We start from the raw sequence: 17,604 nt of genomic DNA, 5'->3' as shown, positions 1-17,604 counted from the left end.
CAGGGATGGAGGGTGGTTTAGGGATCTGGAACAGCTGCAAATGAAAAAAAATAATCAGTGCAGCAATTCCAGATGTTCTTCTTCTTTTCTTCTTTCTTCAGGAAAATGTAAAATAGCAGTGGTGGTGCACCACAAGTTCCAGCAAGCCAACAGCAGCACAGAAAAGCACAGAACCTCTCTGCATGCAGTCACTAGCTAGAATGACTGCATGCAGGGAGGTTCATCCCTTTCCTGTTCAGCTATAGCACTGCCTTTGGCTGGAACGTTGTTCCAGCCAATTGCAGCGCTGGCAGGGGACACCAAAAACCCCGGAGGAGACTGGTGCTGACCAGTTCAGCACCTGTCATCTCCCCCCGACCCCCGCAGCTTCTTTCAGCTTCCGGTGCTGCGTTGTGCCAGTCTTCATTGACCGGCCAATCACAGCGCTTGGAGCTGCAGGGGGGCGGGGCTGCACCATGCTGCCCTTACCCGGCATGGCTGCCTGCCGATAAGAGCAGCCATGGTGCCCCGATTCCCCCACGATCCTCCCCCAGCACCTGGCGGACCTTGCACCATACATGTACGGCGCTGGTCCTTAAGTCACGCCCAGCTGTGCCGTACATGTATGGCGCGGGTCCTTAAGGGGTTAAAAAGCATACTTGGAGTCATTGAGGAGGTGTTGAGGACAAAGCCAAGTCACAGCTCAATTCTTTCTTGATTAACATCCCACTGAGATCAAACACCTAGGAAGGAAGGGGGTGGATGTCAACCACAGAGTGACTCTTAATATAACCGGATTTTAATAAAACCGGATCTTAATAAAACCGTTTTTTAAAGATGCATGTTGCATCCTTAAAAACTGTGTACTCATAAATAAAAAATGCTTACTCATTTTAATATACGATCTTATGCAGAGTTGCATATATTTTTTTTCCAAACTCTGTTCTAGTGAAAAGCTCATTGGGGAATCATATAGGAACCCACTTCTCCACCAGTGCTATTAAAGCCTCATTTACACGTCAATGTTCCACGGACGTGTGCTGTACGTGTTCTCCGCAGATAGCACACATACCCATTCATTTTAATGTGTGTTTTAGCACGGTCCGTGTTTTTAGCACGGATGCATGCTCTATTTTGTCCGTGTTCATGGATCCATCACGCTCATTATAGCATACCTCCCAACCTTCCAGACTCCGGCGGGACAGTTGCAGATTTCAGTCGCTGTCCCGGTACGGGGCTCTCTGTCGGTGCTCCACACTGCAGGTCTGGGTAGAGGCGGGTGTGGGTGCGTGACATGGGACGGGGCTGGTCAGGTGCTCCGTGTGTCCTGCTGCTGGGGAACGAGGTGAGTATGTGGAGTTTGTTGTTTTATTTTTTTACTGCCTGTGAAGGGGACACTTTACTGTAAATATTACTATCAGGGGGCACTTTACTGTAGATAACTACTGTGAGGGTGCACATAACTAGGCATAACTACTGTGAGGGGGCACATATCTGAGGATAACTACTGTGAGGGGGCACATATCTGGCCATAACTACTGTCAGGGGGCACATAACTGGGCATATTACTGTGAGGGGGCAGATATCTGGATATATTACTGTGAGGGGGCACATATCTGGCCATAACTACTGTGAGGGGGCACAATGCTGGCATAACTACTGGGTGGTGGCATAAAGGAGGAATAATTACTATGTGGGGGCATTAAGGGGATTGGATGGAATTAGGTGTTTAGCTAGGTTTTGGGAGGCACATATAATGTCCCTGTTCCTTCTTTTCAAAAATTATTATAGGGGCACTGGGACATGCAAAAAAGGAACATCTGACTCTCTGTCTACCAAAAGTCTACCTCATACAGAAAAGGTTTGGTTACTTCTAGTTTATAGGTAACAAAATATTAAGTGTCAATCAGTAGGACTCTGTTCAGATTCATGCTGGATTCTCCATTCAGAACCTCTGTTGCAAATTCCACCAGTTTGGACCAGACAGAATAGTGCTGCATGCAGCACTTACAAGAGGAGTGACAGAACACGACATGCATGATGTATGCAAAACATAAAACAAAATCCATGTTAAACTACCTTAATAAATTTGCAACTCCTGACCTGGCATTAACCCGATCTCCCACGTAAGTAAAATTTCCTTATTTTATGCCAAATTGGCACATTTGCACCAGTTGCTTTGTTCAACAGTACTTAAAGGAAACTGTAAATCAGTATACTGATGCTTTTAGGATATGGACAATCTGGAAAATCAGCCAGTGGCAAGTACAGTATTCATTCTTTCCAGAGACCACAATTCACAACTTAATTCCACTTAGAGCCCCATAGGTTTAACTTTGTTCATGGAATTCTCATTAACAAACAAGCAAATAAATGGAGTAACATCCAGCGGAGAGAAATACACAAACACCGTTCCAGTTTTCTCTGCCAACACTCTTAAAATTTTATAATTTGTGGAAACTTTGATTTTTTTTTCACTCTCTGAAACATAATTAAAAAATGATGTTGTGACATCAAGAACTCATGCTCTGAGAAATCAAGAACACTATATCCATGACATAAAAAAAAAAAACAATACACAATTCTCCGACACAAAGAAAAAATAATCTGAAAGAGGATTTGCTGCTTGGGACAGTAAGGTCATTCAGGCACAGCAGTTTTTGATGCAGAGATCTTCATCTTGTGTTACTTACAATTGCTCTGCTGGATTTGCATCAGGCTGGCAGTCAGGGGGTATGTCTTTTCTGCTTCAGTTGTCACCCTATTACAGCTAAGGGGCTGTGTCCTTACTGCTGCAGCTCTCTCCCTATCATAGCTCAGGGTGTGTGTCCTTACTGCTGCAGCTCTCTCCCTATCATAGCTCAGGGTGTGTGTCCTTACTGCTGCAGCTCTCTCCCTATCATAGCTCAGGGTGTGTGTCCTTACTGCTGCAGCTCTCTCCCTATCATAGCTCAGGGTATGTGTCCTTACTGCTGCAGCTCTTTCCCTATCATAGCTCAGGGTGTGTGTCCTTACTGCTGCAGCTCTCTCCCTATCATAGCTCAGGGTGTGTGTCCTTACTGCTGCAGCTCTCTCCCTATCATAGCTCAGGGTGTGTGTCCTTACTGCTGCAGCTCTCTCCCTATCATAGCTCAGGGTGTGTGTCCTTACTGCTGCAGCTCTCTCCCTATCATAGCTCAGGGTATGTGTCCTTACTGCTGCAGCTCTTTCCCTATCATAGCTCAGGGTGTGTGTCCTTACTGCTGCAGCTCTCTCCCTATCATAGCTCAGGGTGTGTGTCCTTACTGCTGCAGCTCTCTCCCTATCATAGCTCAGGGTGTGTGTCCTTACTGCTGCAGCTCTCTCCCTATCATAGCTCAGGGTGTGTGTCCTTACTGCTGCAGCTCTCTCCCTATCATAGCTCAGGGTATGTGTCCTTACTGCTGCAGCTCTTTCCCTATCATAGCTCAGGGTGTGTGTCCTTACTGCTGCAGCTCTCTCCCTATCATAGCTCAGGGTGTGTGTCCTTACTGCTGCAGCTCTCTCCCTATCATAGCTCAGGGTGTGTGTCCTTACTGCTGCAGCTCTTTCCCTATCATAGCTCAGGGTGTGTGTCCTTACTGCTGCAGCTCTCTCCCTATCATAGCTCAGGGTGTGTGTCCTTACTGCTGCAGCTCTCTCCCTATCATAGCTCAGGGTGTGTGTCCTTACTGCTGCAGCTCTCTCCCTATCATAGCTCAGGGTGTGTGTCCTTACTGCTGCAGCTCTCTCCCTATCATAGCTCAGGGTGTGTGTCCTTACTGCTGCAGCTCTCTCCCTATCATAGCTCAGGGTGTGTGTCCTTACTGCTGCAGCTCTCTCCCTATCATAGCTCACGGTGTGTGTCCTTACTGCTGCAGCTCTCTCCCTATCATAGCTCACGGTGTGTGTCCTTACTGCTGCACCTCTCTTCCTGTAACTGTCACAGGGTCTGACCTACTCATTCAGTTCAGTAAGAGGATGTGCACATTACTATTCAGACTGAACAACAGTAAGGGGAATATCTCATAAATAAAGCATTTATGTAACCAAAAGTAAATATGAAAAATAGTTTTTCATGCTGAATTTTTTGAAGACATTCAATGTTCGGATAATCCCATTAAAGAGTAGGTGTCACCATGACAATCTCCAATCACCGTGGATAGTGTCAAAGCATCTAGCGCTGAGCCTGACCCTTCTCTCCCCTGACATCTGCCATCAGGGGAGAGTCAGGAGGCCCCCTATATGCATTAGATGGTCTGCTAATCCTTCCAAAATGTTTGGTTCAGCTAAAACACATCTAATGTTTATGGCCAGGGAACGTGTCACCTTTACTATGCTGCCCTCACTGTGTTGGCGGTAAGTACTTTCATAGGAAGATGAGTCTCATGAGACTTGCTGGCCCCACCTTTCCCTGTCTCCTAACCATGACTGGTGGGTTTTCTTCCTATGACTTACAGAAAAGAGACCTGCCAGTCATAGTCAGGAGGCAGGGGAGTGCATGGCCAGCGAGTCTTAGCCGACTTAACTTCCTCGTAGCACTGGCAGTCAGTATAAAAAACTGCCAGCTCAAAAGTGATAGACTGCTGGACTCAGTGGGTCTGTCACCACCATACTATCCTGCCCTCAGGTGATCCCTTTAAGGTATAATAGGCTTTTTTCACCCATTCCTCAGCCCTTGCTGAAAGGTATTGACTTTCTAATCCACGTGAAGTCAGGACTGGAGTTCACAGCAAGTCAACAAGTACATTTTCTTATTTGTCAACCACAGGACATATTGTCTTTCCAGACTCATCAATTTGTGTATTTTTGTACAAAAAGGTCTCCCCTTTTAACATATTTCACTGCAAATGAATTACACGTGAAGGTGAATAATTCGGTGACTACAGAAGGAGAATCTGATTTAATCTTGAAGGCACTTTATGAATGACATGGAAAATAAAAAGTGTTTTTCTTCTCTAGTTGGCATTAATAAGTGGTTTTCAAACTCCAACTAACTATTCTATAAACACTGGGTGTCTGGATCACACATTGCCAGGCAAGTAGCCATTCTTCAAATCCCACATTCTGCTTGTTAGACGCCAGTGGAAAGTCCTACAAGGGGCTGGATAATATTTCCAAAACAGGCAGCTGAATAAACAGCCCAAAAAAAATCTTATTTGGCAGCGCTGGACAGGTGTTGGTGGAAAAGCAAGGCTGCTAACTGTAAAACACTCATGAAACAGAAAGATGTTCTGGCCATTAGAAATGTGTCCCCTTCTCATCTGAAAATGGCAATAGTAAGGAAGCAGCAGTCTAAGGGCATGTTCACACCGCGTATTTCCATGTGGATTTTGGCATGTATTCCATGCTGAAATCCACAGGAAAACCGCATGAAACCCTTAATGGGACTCTGTGTTGCCATTCATATGGTCGCAGAGTTTTTCATAAAAAGACATATCCCCCTTGGCATGGTTTTCCCATTGGAAATAACAAAGAAACTATGGTCAATGGGTTTAATCTGAGGTCTAGTCGCAGCATTCAAACAAATTTGTGCGAGAGATCTGAGGTTTCCGCAGAAAATACTGCACAAGTTGGATTTTTCCTACGTGTATTTTCCGCAGTGTGAACATACCCTAAATTAATATTTTAGAAACTGTTGCACTTACCTATCCTAATAAAGAAGCGCAAAGGGTTGTCATCTACTTTTTAAAGGCGTGTAACTGTCTATAACTGGACATAAATTCTTATTTTCATTTGGGGTATGGTGGCTTCAAGTGATGTCCATAATGTCCTGACAGAATGTCCAGGAGACTCCCTGACAAATAAGATACCTCCTGGATGCCTGGGGGTGTCCTGACTAAACACTCACCTTTCTTTCTACCTGCAGTTTTGCCGGGATCTGGTCTGTGTTTCGTTTTGGGGTGTTATCAAGATCAAATACACTACTTGTGATTGGAATTGCTTAGGTTGGGGTACAGACTATATAAATGGCGGGGAATGTAGTAAAATATTTCATACATTGCTTCTTAAGAGGTCACTTCTCAAAAATTGTCAAGTATGGTATGGTTTAATAAATTAATTTCTGTTTAGTGGACATTACAAACTAACGGGGACAAAATGCAGCATTACAGGGAGCCAGAACTGTAACACAGATTTAGTCAAGCTTGTCAGGAAGAAATCTCTGCATGCATTCTGAGAAGCATGCAATGGACTTGGAATTCGAACTTAAAGAGGACCTGTCACCACTCCTGACATGCCTGTTTTAATAGCTTCATGCATTCCCCATGTAATACCAAATCTGGAGCATCTAGTTTTATGGCTATTTGTTGTGCCATTCCTTTATTATTCCTGCTAGAAGTTATGATTGAATTGCTAGCAGTCTGCAGTAAGGGTACAGAGGGGTGGTAACCAGTTGGGGGGGGGGGGGGGGGTGTACCTGCACAATCTCACTCTATCCAGTCAGTGCTGCCATAGTCGGACTGAGCAGGGACACCTCCCCCCAACTTGTTACCACCCTCTGTACCCTTACTGCAGACTGCTAGCAATTCATTTATAACTTCTAGTAGAAATAATAAAGGAGTGGCACAACACAGAGCCATAAGAATAGATGTTCCAGAATTGTTATCACATGGGGAACGCATGAAGCTATTAAAACAGGAATGTGAGGAGCAGTGACAGGTCCTCTTCAAATCTCAAAGCATATCAAACTAGCCATGGTGACAATGGGGAACACTGAGATTCCATATCCATTCATTTAATGTAATAATCCTTGGCACCCGCAATAAAAGTATGGGATACACAAAAATATAATTGAAGATCAACATTTCAGGATGCTTTAGGAACCAATGCTAGATATTAATACTAGGAACCTGACTTATTCAAGGTCCAGTCAGCTGGTGAAAGCTTTAGTGCCTACATTAGCTGTGGTGGTGGTAGATTCACCCACCTGCAAACACTTAATTCTGTTAAATCCTATAAACATGTTACTTACTGGTCTAAATGTTAAAGGTTTTTTCTAGATCTTTGAATAGAGCATAGCATGGTGTGTTTCAGGTAGGAGATAATGTAAAAGTGAAAAAGGGCGGACTACAAATCTATTAATCCTTTATGTTATGCGCAATTCTTCAGCAAGGATTGAATTGTCCATGACACAACATTACTATGTTGATCTGTTTTTTTGCCATAAAAACCATACATTTCAAATCAATCTACTGGTCATTAAATGAAGGGGTGGCAAAGGACACAAAAGAGACAGACAGTAGTTCTGTAACATATACGGTCAAGATCACCTGTGTGGTGTTGTCCACCTACCTTGTATCTGGTTTAAGGTTTTCTACCGTAGAGTGTGTCAGATTTGTGGTTATGATTGACTGGTCTTTTCCGGGAACTCCACCATTTTCTTTTGAAATAACATTATATTCTGAAAATGTACATGTTAAAGAAATGAAAAGCTGAGCATATGTAAATGTAAATTTACAGTGGGCAGTCCTTATTGGTTTAAAGGGGTTATTCACAGCGAGCTACACTGTTTCTGCATCTCCCAAGTTACGCAAACACTATTTCCATAACTCCTATTCCTAGTCAGCTTGGTTTTCATAGTCCTGAACACCTCTGGCTACCACGTCCAGGCCAGCCCATTCTATAGATCAAATTCCTGTGGTGAGATCCACATCTATCAGACATTTATGGCATATAGGAAATAGGACGTCTATTGAGTTTACCTTGTGTATCCTTATTTGCCATAAAAAATTAAACTTTCAAATTAATTTAATGGTCAGTAAATGAAGAATTGACAAATGACACAAAAGTACAGAGAGTAGTAACTCTTGAAGTAATAAAAAACCTTTAAAGGGGTTGTCTGAGAATTACTGAAAATTCCTACCGTAAATGTTACTTTACTATAAAAACATTCCTAAATAGCTTGTATTAGTTATAACAGCTTGTTTACTCTAGGGGCAAGTATCAGATGAAATAAAATGGCTGCTGCCCCATTAGCACACACAAAACCTGTCCTAATTCACAGATGGATGGGTTGGTTCAAAGCAGGGAGCTAAAGAGCTGTCTCATCTCTCTTTACGGCTCTGCCTGTCATGAATTTCATAGCTGATAACATCTTCAGCTCTGTGTGTGTAGGAAAAAAGAAGTGAAAGCACAGAGAGGAGAAAGACTGGAGGAGTCTGTGGCTAATGAGCAGCAATAGGTGCACTCTGCTATATTACCATAGACACCACAGCAGTCTTGTCTATCCTCTCTGTGCAGGGGCGTAGCTAAAGGCTCATGGGCCCTGATGCAAGAGTTCAGCTTGGGTCCCCCTTCCCTCAGTGCTTTGTGGCTAGAGGCAGGGAAGCACATAGAGGCAAAAATTAAAACAGCACCCCCCCATGCCAAATTCTTAACCTAACCCCTTCCCTGCAGCCAGAAGTGTAACTTGACCAGCATGTAAATTTCTATAATACCGGTGTCTTCTTATGCGGCACAGGGGTCTTTGGGCCCCCTCAGGCTTCTGGGCCCAATAGCGACTGCTACCTCTGCACCCTCTATAGCTACACCCCTGGCTCTGTGCTTTCACTTCATTCATTCCTACACTCAGAGCTGAAGATGTAATTAGCTTTGCTATTATCACAGGCAGAGCCATGGAGAGAGCTGAGACAGCTCTTGAGCTCCCTGCTTAGAACCGAGCGATCCAGCCATGGTAAGAACAGGTTTTGTGTGTGCTAATAGGACAGCCACCATTTTATAAAAGTGTTCTAATTTGTAATCCCGACCACCTTTTTACTCCACTTCTGAAAGTGGTGAGGCTCATCAAAAGTTGCAAAATTTCACCAAAAGCCACAAAAAAATATTGCACGCAACATTGTTTGCAACATTTTTACACTAGAAAACTTGCATAGCAGATTTGATGAATGTCCCCCTATGTGGTAAAAGTGTGCAAGCTCTATAAAGGAACCCACTTTACAGATGGCATGGTGCTGTAGGAATTTTAAAAGGTAATCCAACCATCCCCTTGTTAAAGCCAATAAATAGTTCAATAAAAGAAGTTTCATAATGGCGTGTGGTGTTTGCAAATATATCAGCGATGTTGCAGGCAGAGTCACACTGCTGAAAGCATGCCTGAAAGCTCCCTTGCCTGCTGAGAGTACGGTGAAGGGAACATAATAGCGCATGCGCAGGAGTTCTGCTGCCGTTAGCAGGCACGGGGAATGTCGATCACAGAGGTGTAGACATGCTTACAAGATGACTTCGTGACTCTGCAATGCTGCTATGCTGCTCCCATGACTCCAAGTATGCTATTAGCATACAGTGCATTTTTGCTGCACTTTTTAGGGAGGCCTGAAAACTTTAACAATTGCATGGTTGGATTACTGTTTAAAACCCCTACAGCACATTGACAACTGTTTGATACCCAAAAAGCAGATGACAACTTTGTTATTTTAGATAAAGCGAAGTATGCAGCAGCATATGAGGGAAAAAACAAGACAAGAAATCTCTGTTGCGACTGGTTGCTATGGCAACAAAGACTGTCTTTATGCATTTCCTTCAATATTTATAGATTATTATATTGATATGATTTCCTATATTGTGCGGATATGAATATCTGAAGTTAGCTTTGTAGTCAAATTAACCCAATTTTACAGAAAAAGCTAAATTGACACCAGTCATTACAATGGTTTACAGTACAAATATTCTAAGCACAGGATATATTAGGCTAATATAAGTGGAGACATAGAATGAATTGGTGTAATTTCAGAAGAACATGACTGAGGAATAATAAGGGCCAGGAAACCATTGTATTTAGAAATAGCCCCATCAGTACAACGGAAACCAGGCTTTGTATAATTCCTAACAAAACATATTACAGTCAAAAATGCATCCATTAAAATGACTGATATTGAGACACAATGGCTGATTTATTTAATGTTCTATTCCTTCTCAAATAAAAAGAAAAAGGCAATAATCTTTGTTCTTTCTTCAGGCAATAAAATATGAAGCAATGATAACACGTACTTCAGGGTATGTAACTCATTGGGGTAATCCTACTTATGTATATTTTGCTGATTGAGAGTTGGAAACAAAAGACTATGCAGAAAACTTCTCATCAGAAAATGACATAAAACACTGTGTTATGTTTAACATATTTTTAAAGAATTTGAATGGTATTGCCGTAAAGCAATTTTCTTAATGCTTTCTAATTGCCGTTAAGAACAGCTTAGGCAAGATGGCCGCCCCATAATCATGTTCAAGAAAAAGAATGAAAAAAATCTGTAATCAGAAAATAAAAACAGATTAGAAAAAAAGGAGATGTGTTACATCTGGTTTTAACTGGCAGATAACATTTTTGGTGACACATTTCCTTTAAGGCCACTTTCACATGTGCGTAGGATCAGTATTTTTGCATCAGTATTTCAGACCAGGAGTTGAACCTACACATAGACAAAGTATGATAAAAATATTTGCACCTTTTCTGTGTTTTTGATAGATTCCTGTCTGAGCTTACAAATACTGATGCAAAATACTGACCATAATACGTAAGTGATTCTCGGATTTCTGCCATAGATTTTCAGTTGTACATGCAGCGGATCAGACCACACGTTGATTGTGCTAATCCTTGTGTAGCCACCCAGATACCTTGGCAAGAATTGTCCTGTTTTCAAATTTGCGATAAGGGCGTCACCACTACTCTTGTTGCACCCAAGCTTTGCTAATTTCTGTAGCCTGCCCCTCATTCGCTGCTTGATTGACAAGGTCAGGCTGTGGCAAAGCAGCAAGTAAGGGGATGGCCACAGAAAGGAGTGGAGCTTGGAGGCAAAGAGAGCAATGGTGATGCCCTCATTGCACCAAAGGCCTAATTTGCATATTATGCAAAAGCACCATAACTTGGGAATGGAGCCTCGGATCAACAAAAGAACAACAGAGTTTTAATCAGGTCAACCACAACTATGTTTTTATGCAAACAGTTGGATAGGGAGGTCACTGGGGACAGTTTCCTTTAATGTCTTGCAGGTTATCTAAATGAAACATTAATTTTACTAACCGGTAACAGTGTCATTGTCAGGCTTCTCCCAATTCAAAACAACAAAGGATGAGCACCCCTCTACAGTTACCACAGTAAGGTTAGTTGGGGGGTTCTGAGGAGCACTACTGATTTCTTGGTTGGTGCTCTCCTCTTCTGTGGGGAAGTGCCTGAGAGTATCTGTGATGGAGCATGGTACGGATTCATTCTTGCTCATGTATACTACATGGGGTGCTGCAGAAACAAGGAACACACAGATAGAAACATAATAGTTTAATAATAATAACTAATATAATAGTATTTTTAATTTACAATAAAAAGCATGGACATTTTTTTTTTACAATGAGTGCATTTGTTAAAGGGGTTGGCCACGTCACAATACTTCCTAAATGCTCCGATGCTTTTATTGCACCTGATGCGTTGACTGTAAGTTCCTGATTCCCTGTCCATGGGCTATATAAATAGTGAGTAACTGTGGCTGCCACGTACATGGCATTCAAGATGGTTGTGGTCACATTTTAATCGAATGACCACTTTCTTGGCTGTCCCCAGCACTGTGCGCCCACCCTACCAAATACCTATATTATAATTATGTTGACTATACAGTATGTTATCTATTGCAAGACATGTACAGTTACTCTGCTATTTGCAGAAATTGCTACGTTGTGAATTGATTGCATAATCATCGTTTTGCATAATGTATCTTTAAATGTGCGTTACTTGCATATTTTATTATATTGTGTTTGTGACCTAAAGGCTATGGACATCTTTGTGGACATTTCATTCATTTTTTTTAAATTGGTCTTTATTAAAAATTTCCAGCCTCTTTCTATGTACAGGCTAGAGATTCTCTATTAGCAGGCTCTTTGCTTACACTGTGTCAGGGAGCACATCTGATATTTTATATGAAGCTCCTGAGAGCTCATAAACACTCATTACAGCTCAGCTCATATCTTACAGTAATTTATAATATATATATATATATATATATATATATATATATATATATATACTAAAGGTTATCAGATGATGTCACAAAGTGAGAGTTAAAGTAAGTTGCTCACAGCTAAAACTTAACCTTTTTAACAAAAACTGCAGTTTAAAAAACAGTTAAAGACCAACTGAAAAAAAAAATCATAAAAAAAATTGCCCCCAAAAGTGTTCATAGCCCTTAAAGAAAACAGTTAAGTCATGATGATACAGGGCAATGGTTTTCTCCTGTACATATGGTTATGTGTAGTCAGTTGGTCATAGGAGGGGGACTTCTTAGTGTCTAGAGTTTATAAGGATGCTGCTGCTGGGAGTGGAGCTGTGTTGCTGATAACTGTTAAAATGGGTTGTTTCTTGCAAAACCTGCTTCTCGGGTCCTTGCTATGCGACCAGTGACAATGTAATGGCAGTGACAGATGTTATAAAAAATACAAGCTAGAATTAAAAGGGGTTGTCTGACCCTTAAACCACAATTAATTTAGTGTAATGTGTGTAAAATAAATAAAAATACTCATCTATTAATCGCCACTCCGGTCTAGCTGCTGTTCCCCTGCTTCTGGTCCCCAGCAGACGGCAGACCAGAAGAGTCATGTCCTGCCTGTGGTCACATGCACCTCTGCAGCCATTTACTGGCCTTAGCAGTCATGTGTCTGTGAGCGACACATGTCCGCAGAGGCTCAGTGGTCATATGCTGCTTGGGGACATGTCACTATTGAGGCCAGTGAATGACTGCAGCAGTACACATGACCACGGATGAGATGTCACATTTCCGGGCCGCTGGGGACTGTAAGCAAAGGGGACAGGTCCCTCAGTGCTGGAAAGGAGCTACTTTTAAGAGAAAATGTTTTTTTTTTGTTTATTGAACATACATTCACTGGGTCAATCATTTTGGTATGGTGGTTGGACAACCCCTTTAAGGTGACAAGCTCTCTCTCTTAGCTTATGGTTCTGGTTAAAAGTTGGCAGACTCATTTTTTAGTCTCTTTTATTGCAGATATTTTATAGTGCGTTAATACTTTGCCCATCCCTAGGGACACATTCATTGTAATAATCTGAGTAACTGGAGCTTTTCTATTGTTTACTTTGATTGCATCATGATAGCCATGAGGGAGTGTAAAATCACACTCTGGCTGACTTTGTTATATGTCAAACCAAGAGATTATTTATTCAAACAAAAACATCTATCGTCTTCATTACACTAAGTACATCCCTAAGATGTTAAAGAAATATATATATCAGTCTTAAGTACATTAATCTTTATCTTTATGTGATCTGGTCTGATCTGCACAAGATCATTGTGATATCCAGTGCAAGCTCCAAGGACTGGATTTGTTTCTCTAGGGGTACATCCACACAGTCAGGTTTCTGTATGCAGTTTTAGATGCCAAAATCAGGAGTGGATCATGAAATAGGAGAAAGCATAAAGGACAGATACGACTTTTCCTCTTTTTTTAAATTCATTCCTGGTTTTGAATTCCAAAACTGCATGCACAAGCCTGACCGCGTGGTTATACCCTAGCAGATACCAAAGATGCTGAAATCCAAGGAAATTGGGGGTTAAGTCAACACCTTGAACTCTTACATAGAAACATAGAATGTGTCAGCAGATAAGAACCATTTGGCCCATCTAGTCTGCCCAACTTTTTCCCATGTTCCTCAAACCACTCCTAAACAATTTTTACTTTTGGTGGCTACTGATATCACTGTTTGCTCCTTTATCTCATTCTTACAACCGAAAACGACCGTCAGAAGTACAATCGGGAAATCCTCGGTGTAGTGTGCATCGATGTATGCGCAATTCCTCCAAAATAACGTCACAGAGACGTTCTCAAGTAGGATCCAATAATGTGCCTGCTTCCAACAGCTAGGCAAGGTTTATTTATACCAGAAGATGGAAGGCGGTCTTACAATCATGACCAATGGAGAGACAGGTTATGGTATGAAGTGATTGGCTGGCGAAGATGTGAATGATCGCGCAAACTTATGTTCGCGCGTTCGCACACTTATTCGCACCCTTTCCGTTGCTGCGCCTATCCTCGTGGATGAAGAAACCCCTGCTTGACAGTCCCGATCCCTTCTGCCTCAGCCGGCGCCTTGACACCGGTATCCTGCAGTAATACCAGGCCGGGCACAAATCAGCTACAGGTCGGGACGACCAGACCATTGTGCGAAAGCTTCTGTGCAGATGCGCAATTTTTCCACAACACTACTTACCACTGCATACGGGAACACCCCACAAGACCTGCTGTTTTTCAGATGTTTAATCCATGACAATTTGGCTCTTGTTAATGTGGTTTTCTGACAGTTTTAACTGATGATATATCATCAGTATCTGATCAGTGAGGGTCTGACACCTGGGACCCCTGGCGATCAGCTGTTTGAGAAGGCAACTTCTCGCAACGTGGCCTAGGCAAGTGATGTCAAATTTATCGTTCATGTCGCCTAGGCGCAGCTCAGCTGCAGCTGAAGTGAATGGGGCAAAGCAGCAAACCAAGCACAACTGCTAAACACACGTATGGCACAGTGCTTGGTAAGCTGCTAGAAGTCAGATACAAGGTCTTCTCAAATAGCTGATAGGCACGGGTCGGACCCCACCAATTAGATATAGATGATCTATCAAGAGGATAGGTAATCAGTTAGAAAGAGTCAGAAGACCCTTTAAAGTCACGCTTGACAACTTTTCCTGCTGACAATAAGTTGGGGCAGATTTACTAATATTTAGGTTAGTTTCACATATGTGGCAGAGTCTCCAGCAGGCTGTTCAGGTCGAGAAGAGCCTGTCGGAGTTCTACGGATCCGATATTGCCAGATACTGCCGTCTGCCCTCTGGACCCAATGGGGTCCTGCAGAGATCCGGCCACTACCCGGCAAGAATGCAGATAATCGGCCAGACAAAAATTACTGTGCGCAGCGTTTTTTGTCCGGCTGATTCCTGCATTCTTTTCTGGAACAGCCTGCTGGGAAACCCAGCCGCATACGTGAAACTAGCTTTACACAGTGTAAACCAGCTTAAGTTGGTCCATCTTTAGGCTGTCTAGTTGCAATTTATACCACCTATTAGTTGGCCAGTTTATTGATTTGTATATCTTCTCCATTAATTTTGAGAGCTGACTGTTCATTTGTTGCCTAATATATCCCACCCCTTGACCAGTCCTTTACTGTTATTACTAATGAGTATATACATTGAGAGGCTCTCTCTAGACATCATACATGTAGTTTTTTCCTGATACCATCCTAATTCCTGACTTTTAGTGTCCTGTATACAAATGACTGCTTGCAAGGTTCACATAATGTCTTACCTGTGTATCTAGGCTTTCCCAAAGCATCAATATCTGATTTTGGAGAAGGACTGAAGACTGTAGAATACACTGAAAATAAAAACATACATTTTAGGACACTTACATTTAAAAACACATACTTTGGAGACTGTATTCACAAGATTGGGAAATGGAATTGGGATGGGAGCGGCAGTGAGTCAAGGGACAGCTGTCATATTACACTGGTTACAGTAATGATATCTTCTCCTTCTACTTATCATTTGTTGTCTGCTAATGACATGGAAATAAGAAAAGGAACATTTTGCTGTGGTGTGTATCTCCTCCGCATGCTCATATGTTGCTGTGATGACCTCAGTATTGTATGTTCTTCTGCTTATTCACTATCAAACACCGGTGTAGATCAGTCATGAGTAGCAGGGCCTAACACATCAAGCTAAATTTGTGATATGACACATATGACTTGCTGTCTGTTGTTTCAATAGATGGGCTGATAGCCCCATGGTCTACTTTATGACAGTGTACACATTGCCCAAAAGGGTCATGAGAAACTTTGCTCTGTTACATTTAGATGCAGCACATCCCCAAAATCCCAAGACTTCCTTTCATAACATATAGGCAATGGCATGTGCTTTACGTTGCCTACTTTCACACTACAGAAATGTTTGTACATATCTGTAAACTGCATTTTATACTATACTGTACATACATACTGTCTTTACTCTCCCAGATGGAGAACATTTCTGCATGGAGCCTGCCAATGGCAAACTGAAAAGAGCACCCAACGGACTGAGCTCATTATTATTACTGGATGAACACATGCCTTGATGTGAATGTCCTTTCATAAGTTTTCCTTCTCTTTAACATTGCTTGTTCTTTAGGTTTTTATGCCTGCACCGAGATGCTTAGTGGAACTTTAAGAATTTTGCAGACTATTTGAAGTGACCTGGAACTGGATCACAGAACTAAACACATAGTTCTCCAGATTCATTTATTCCTTTGAAAGGTATCGTTTTATTTCTGTTTGGCAGCTTCAAAAAGGAATTTGCCATTTTCCTATTATGTAAAAATAAGTCTGACTATTTCCTTCTTCTTCCAATACAGAGTCACATTGGTGGTTTTGGAAGTCGTGTAATTAGCTACAGTCATAAGAAATGCAGGGAATTTGTTTATTACACTAAAAATAACAAAGCAAACATAATTCTCAATCCAAGTCTTTTCTGCTCCATAAAATTCCAGTGCAAAAGGATATAGCAGACCTAAGATCTACATAAATGACTTCACTCCATCTGGCATTAAAGGGGTTGTCTCCCTTTAGCAAATGGCATTTCTCATATAGACAAAGTTACTACAAGGCACTTTATGTATTGAGATTGTCCATATTGTCTCCTTTGCTGGCTTCATTCATTTTCCCATCACATTATACACCCACCGCTCATTCCTAGGGGTTATGGCCACCATTACAGCGCAGATACGAGGTGGCTGAGACTGGAGCTTCTGTGTATGCCCATGGTCCCAGCCACCATGGTCCCCTATAGTGTGCAGGCATGGCCACCATTGCTGGATTGCAGGGTGGTCATAACCCCTGGAAACAGGCAGTGTATCATGTGATGGAAAAATGAATCAGCCCAGCAAAGGAAGCAATATGGACAATCACAATACATTAGTAAGTGCCTTATATTAACTTTCTCTACATGATAAATGCCATTTGTTGTCATTTTTACAGAGCTCTTCATAGAAGTTGCATGAGCCACCTTGCTGAAGGGATGCCACAAATGGCATTACACTGAAGACCTACAATCATCCTGATAAATTAATTGTTCCGGCAGGGAACGGCCTGCCAAACCTCTCTGCATTCCGGCATTGACTATAATGGGGACGGGTTGAGATCTGGTAGTAACCTGGCAAGAATCGGCCAGATGAAAAAGGTTGCGCGCAGCGGTTTTTGTCCGGCCGATTCTCGGGCTGCGGCGGCTGGATCTCTACCGGTAACCATTATAGTCAATGGGGCCAGCAAGTGTCAGGATCGAGATATCGCCAGCAGGCTGCCCCCTAGTCTAAGAAGTTGTATAAGACAGCTATTAGATTACTTTATGCATGGAACTATTATTTGACCACTGTATGAGAGTAATAATTGCCCTTTGAGCGGTGGTATTTACATGTGTGGCCCTGTATATTATTCTGAGAGTATCAGAAAGAGAACCATATTTTAACTTGCTGCCTGTATCTTGTCATCATGTTCTCTCTTGTTGGATACATTTACTGTCATCAGCGCAATACTCAGAAATAGAACCTTAGAGCGGTAACCCTGCGTGCAGTAAACGCCATGTCAGGGCATGAATACTGTAAACTATGAATGTATATTACATC

General features: G+C 42.2%; 1 protein-coding gene across 7 annotated transcripts in view; it reads right to left on the bottom strand.

Annotated features, from left to right (window-relative positions):
• Nucleotides 1-17,604, bottom strand: part of LOC122930979 (ABI family member 3 binding protein) — a 407,440-nt gene that overhangs the window by 45,662 nt on the left and 344,174 nt on the right. For all 7 annotated transcript variants that reach the window (XM_044284793.1, XM_044284797.1, XM_044284795.1 and 4 more), the window contains 3 exons: nucleotides 15,259-15,327; nucleotides 10,991-11,203; nucleotides 7,270-7,378 (listed from right to left, as the gene is read on the bottom strand). In XM_044284793.1, coding sequence (XP_044140728.1) covers nucleotides 7,270-7,378; nucleotides 10,991-11,203; nucleotides 15,259-15,327 — 391 coding nt within the window. The remainder of the gene's footprint in view (nucleotides 1-7,269; nucleotides 7,379-10,990; nucleotides 11,204-15,258; nucleotides 15,328-17,604) is intronic.

This window comes from Bufo gargarizans, chromosome 3 (assembly GCF_014858855.1).
Source record: "Bufo gargarizans isolate SCDJY-AF-19 chromosome 3, ASM1485885v1, whole genome shotgun sequence".
NCBI classification, from domain to species: domain Eukaryota; kingdom Metazoa; phylum Chordata; class Amphibia; order Anura; family Bufonidae; genus Bufo; species Bufo gargarizans.
This window is presented reverse-complemented; position numbering and strand designations above follow the sequence as displayed.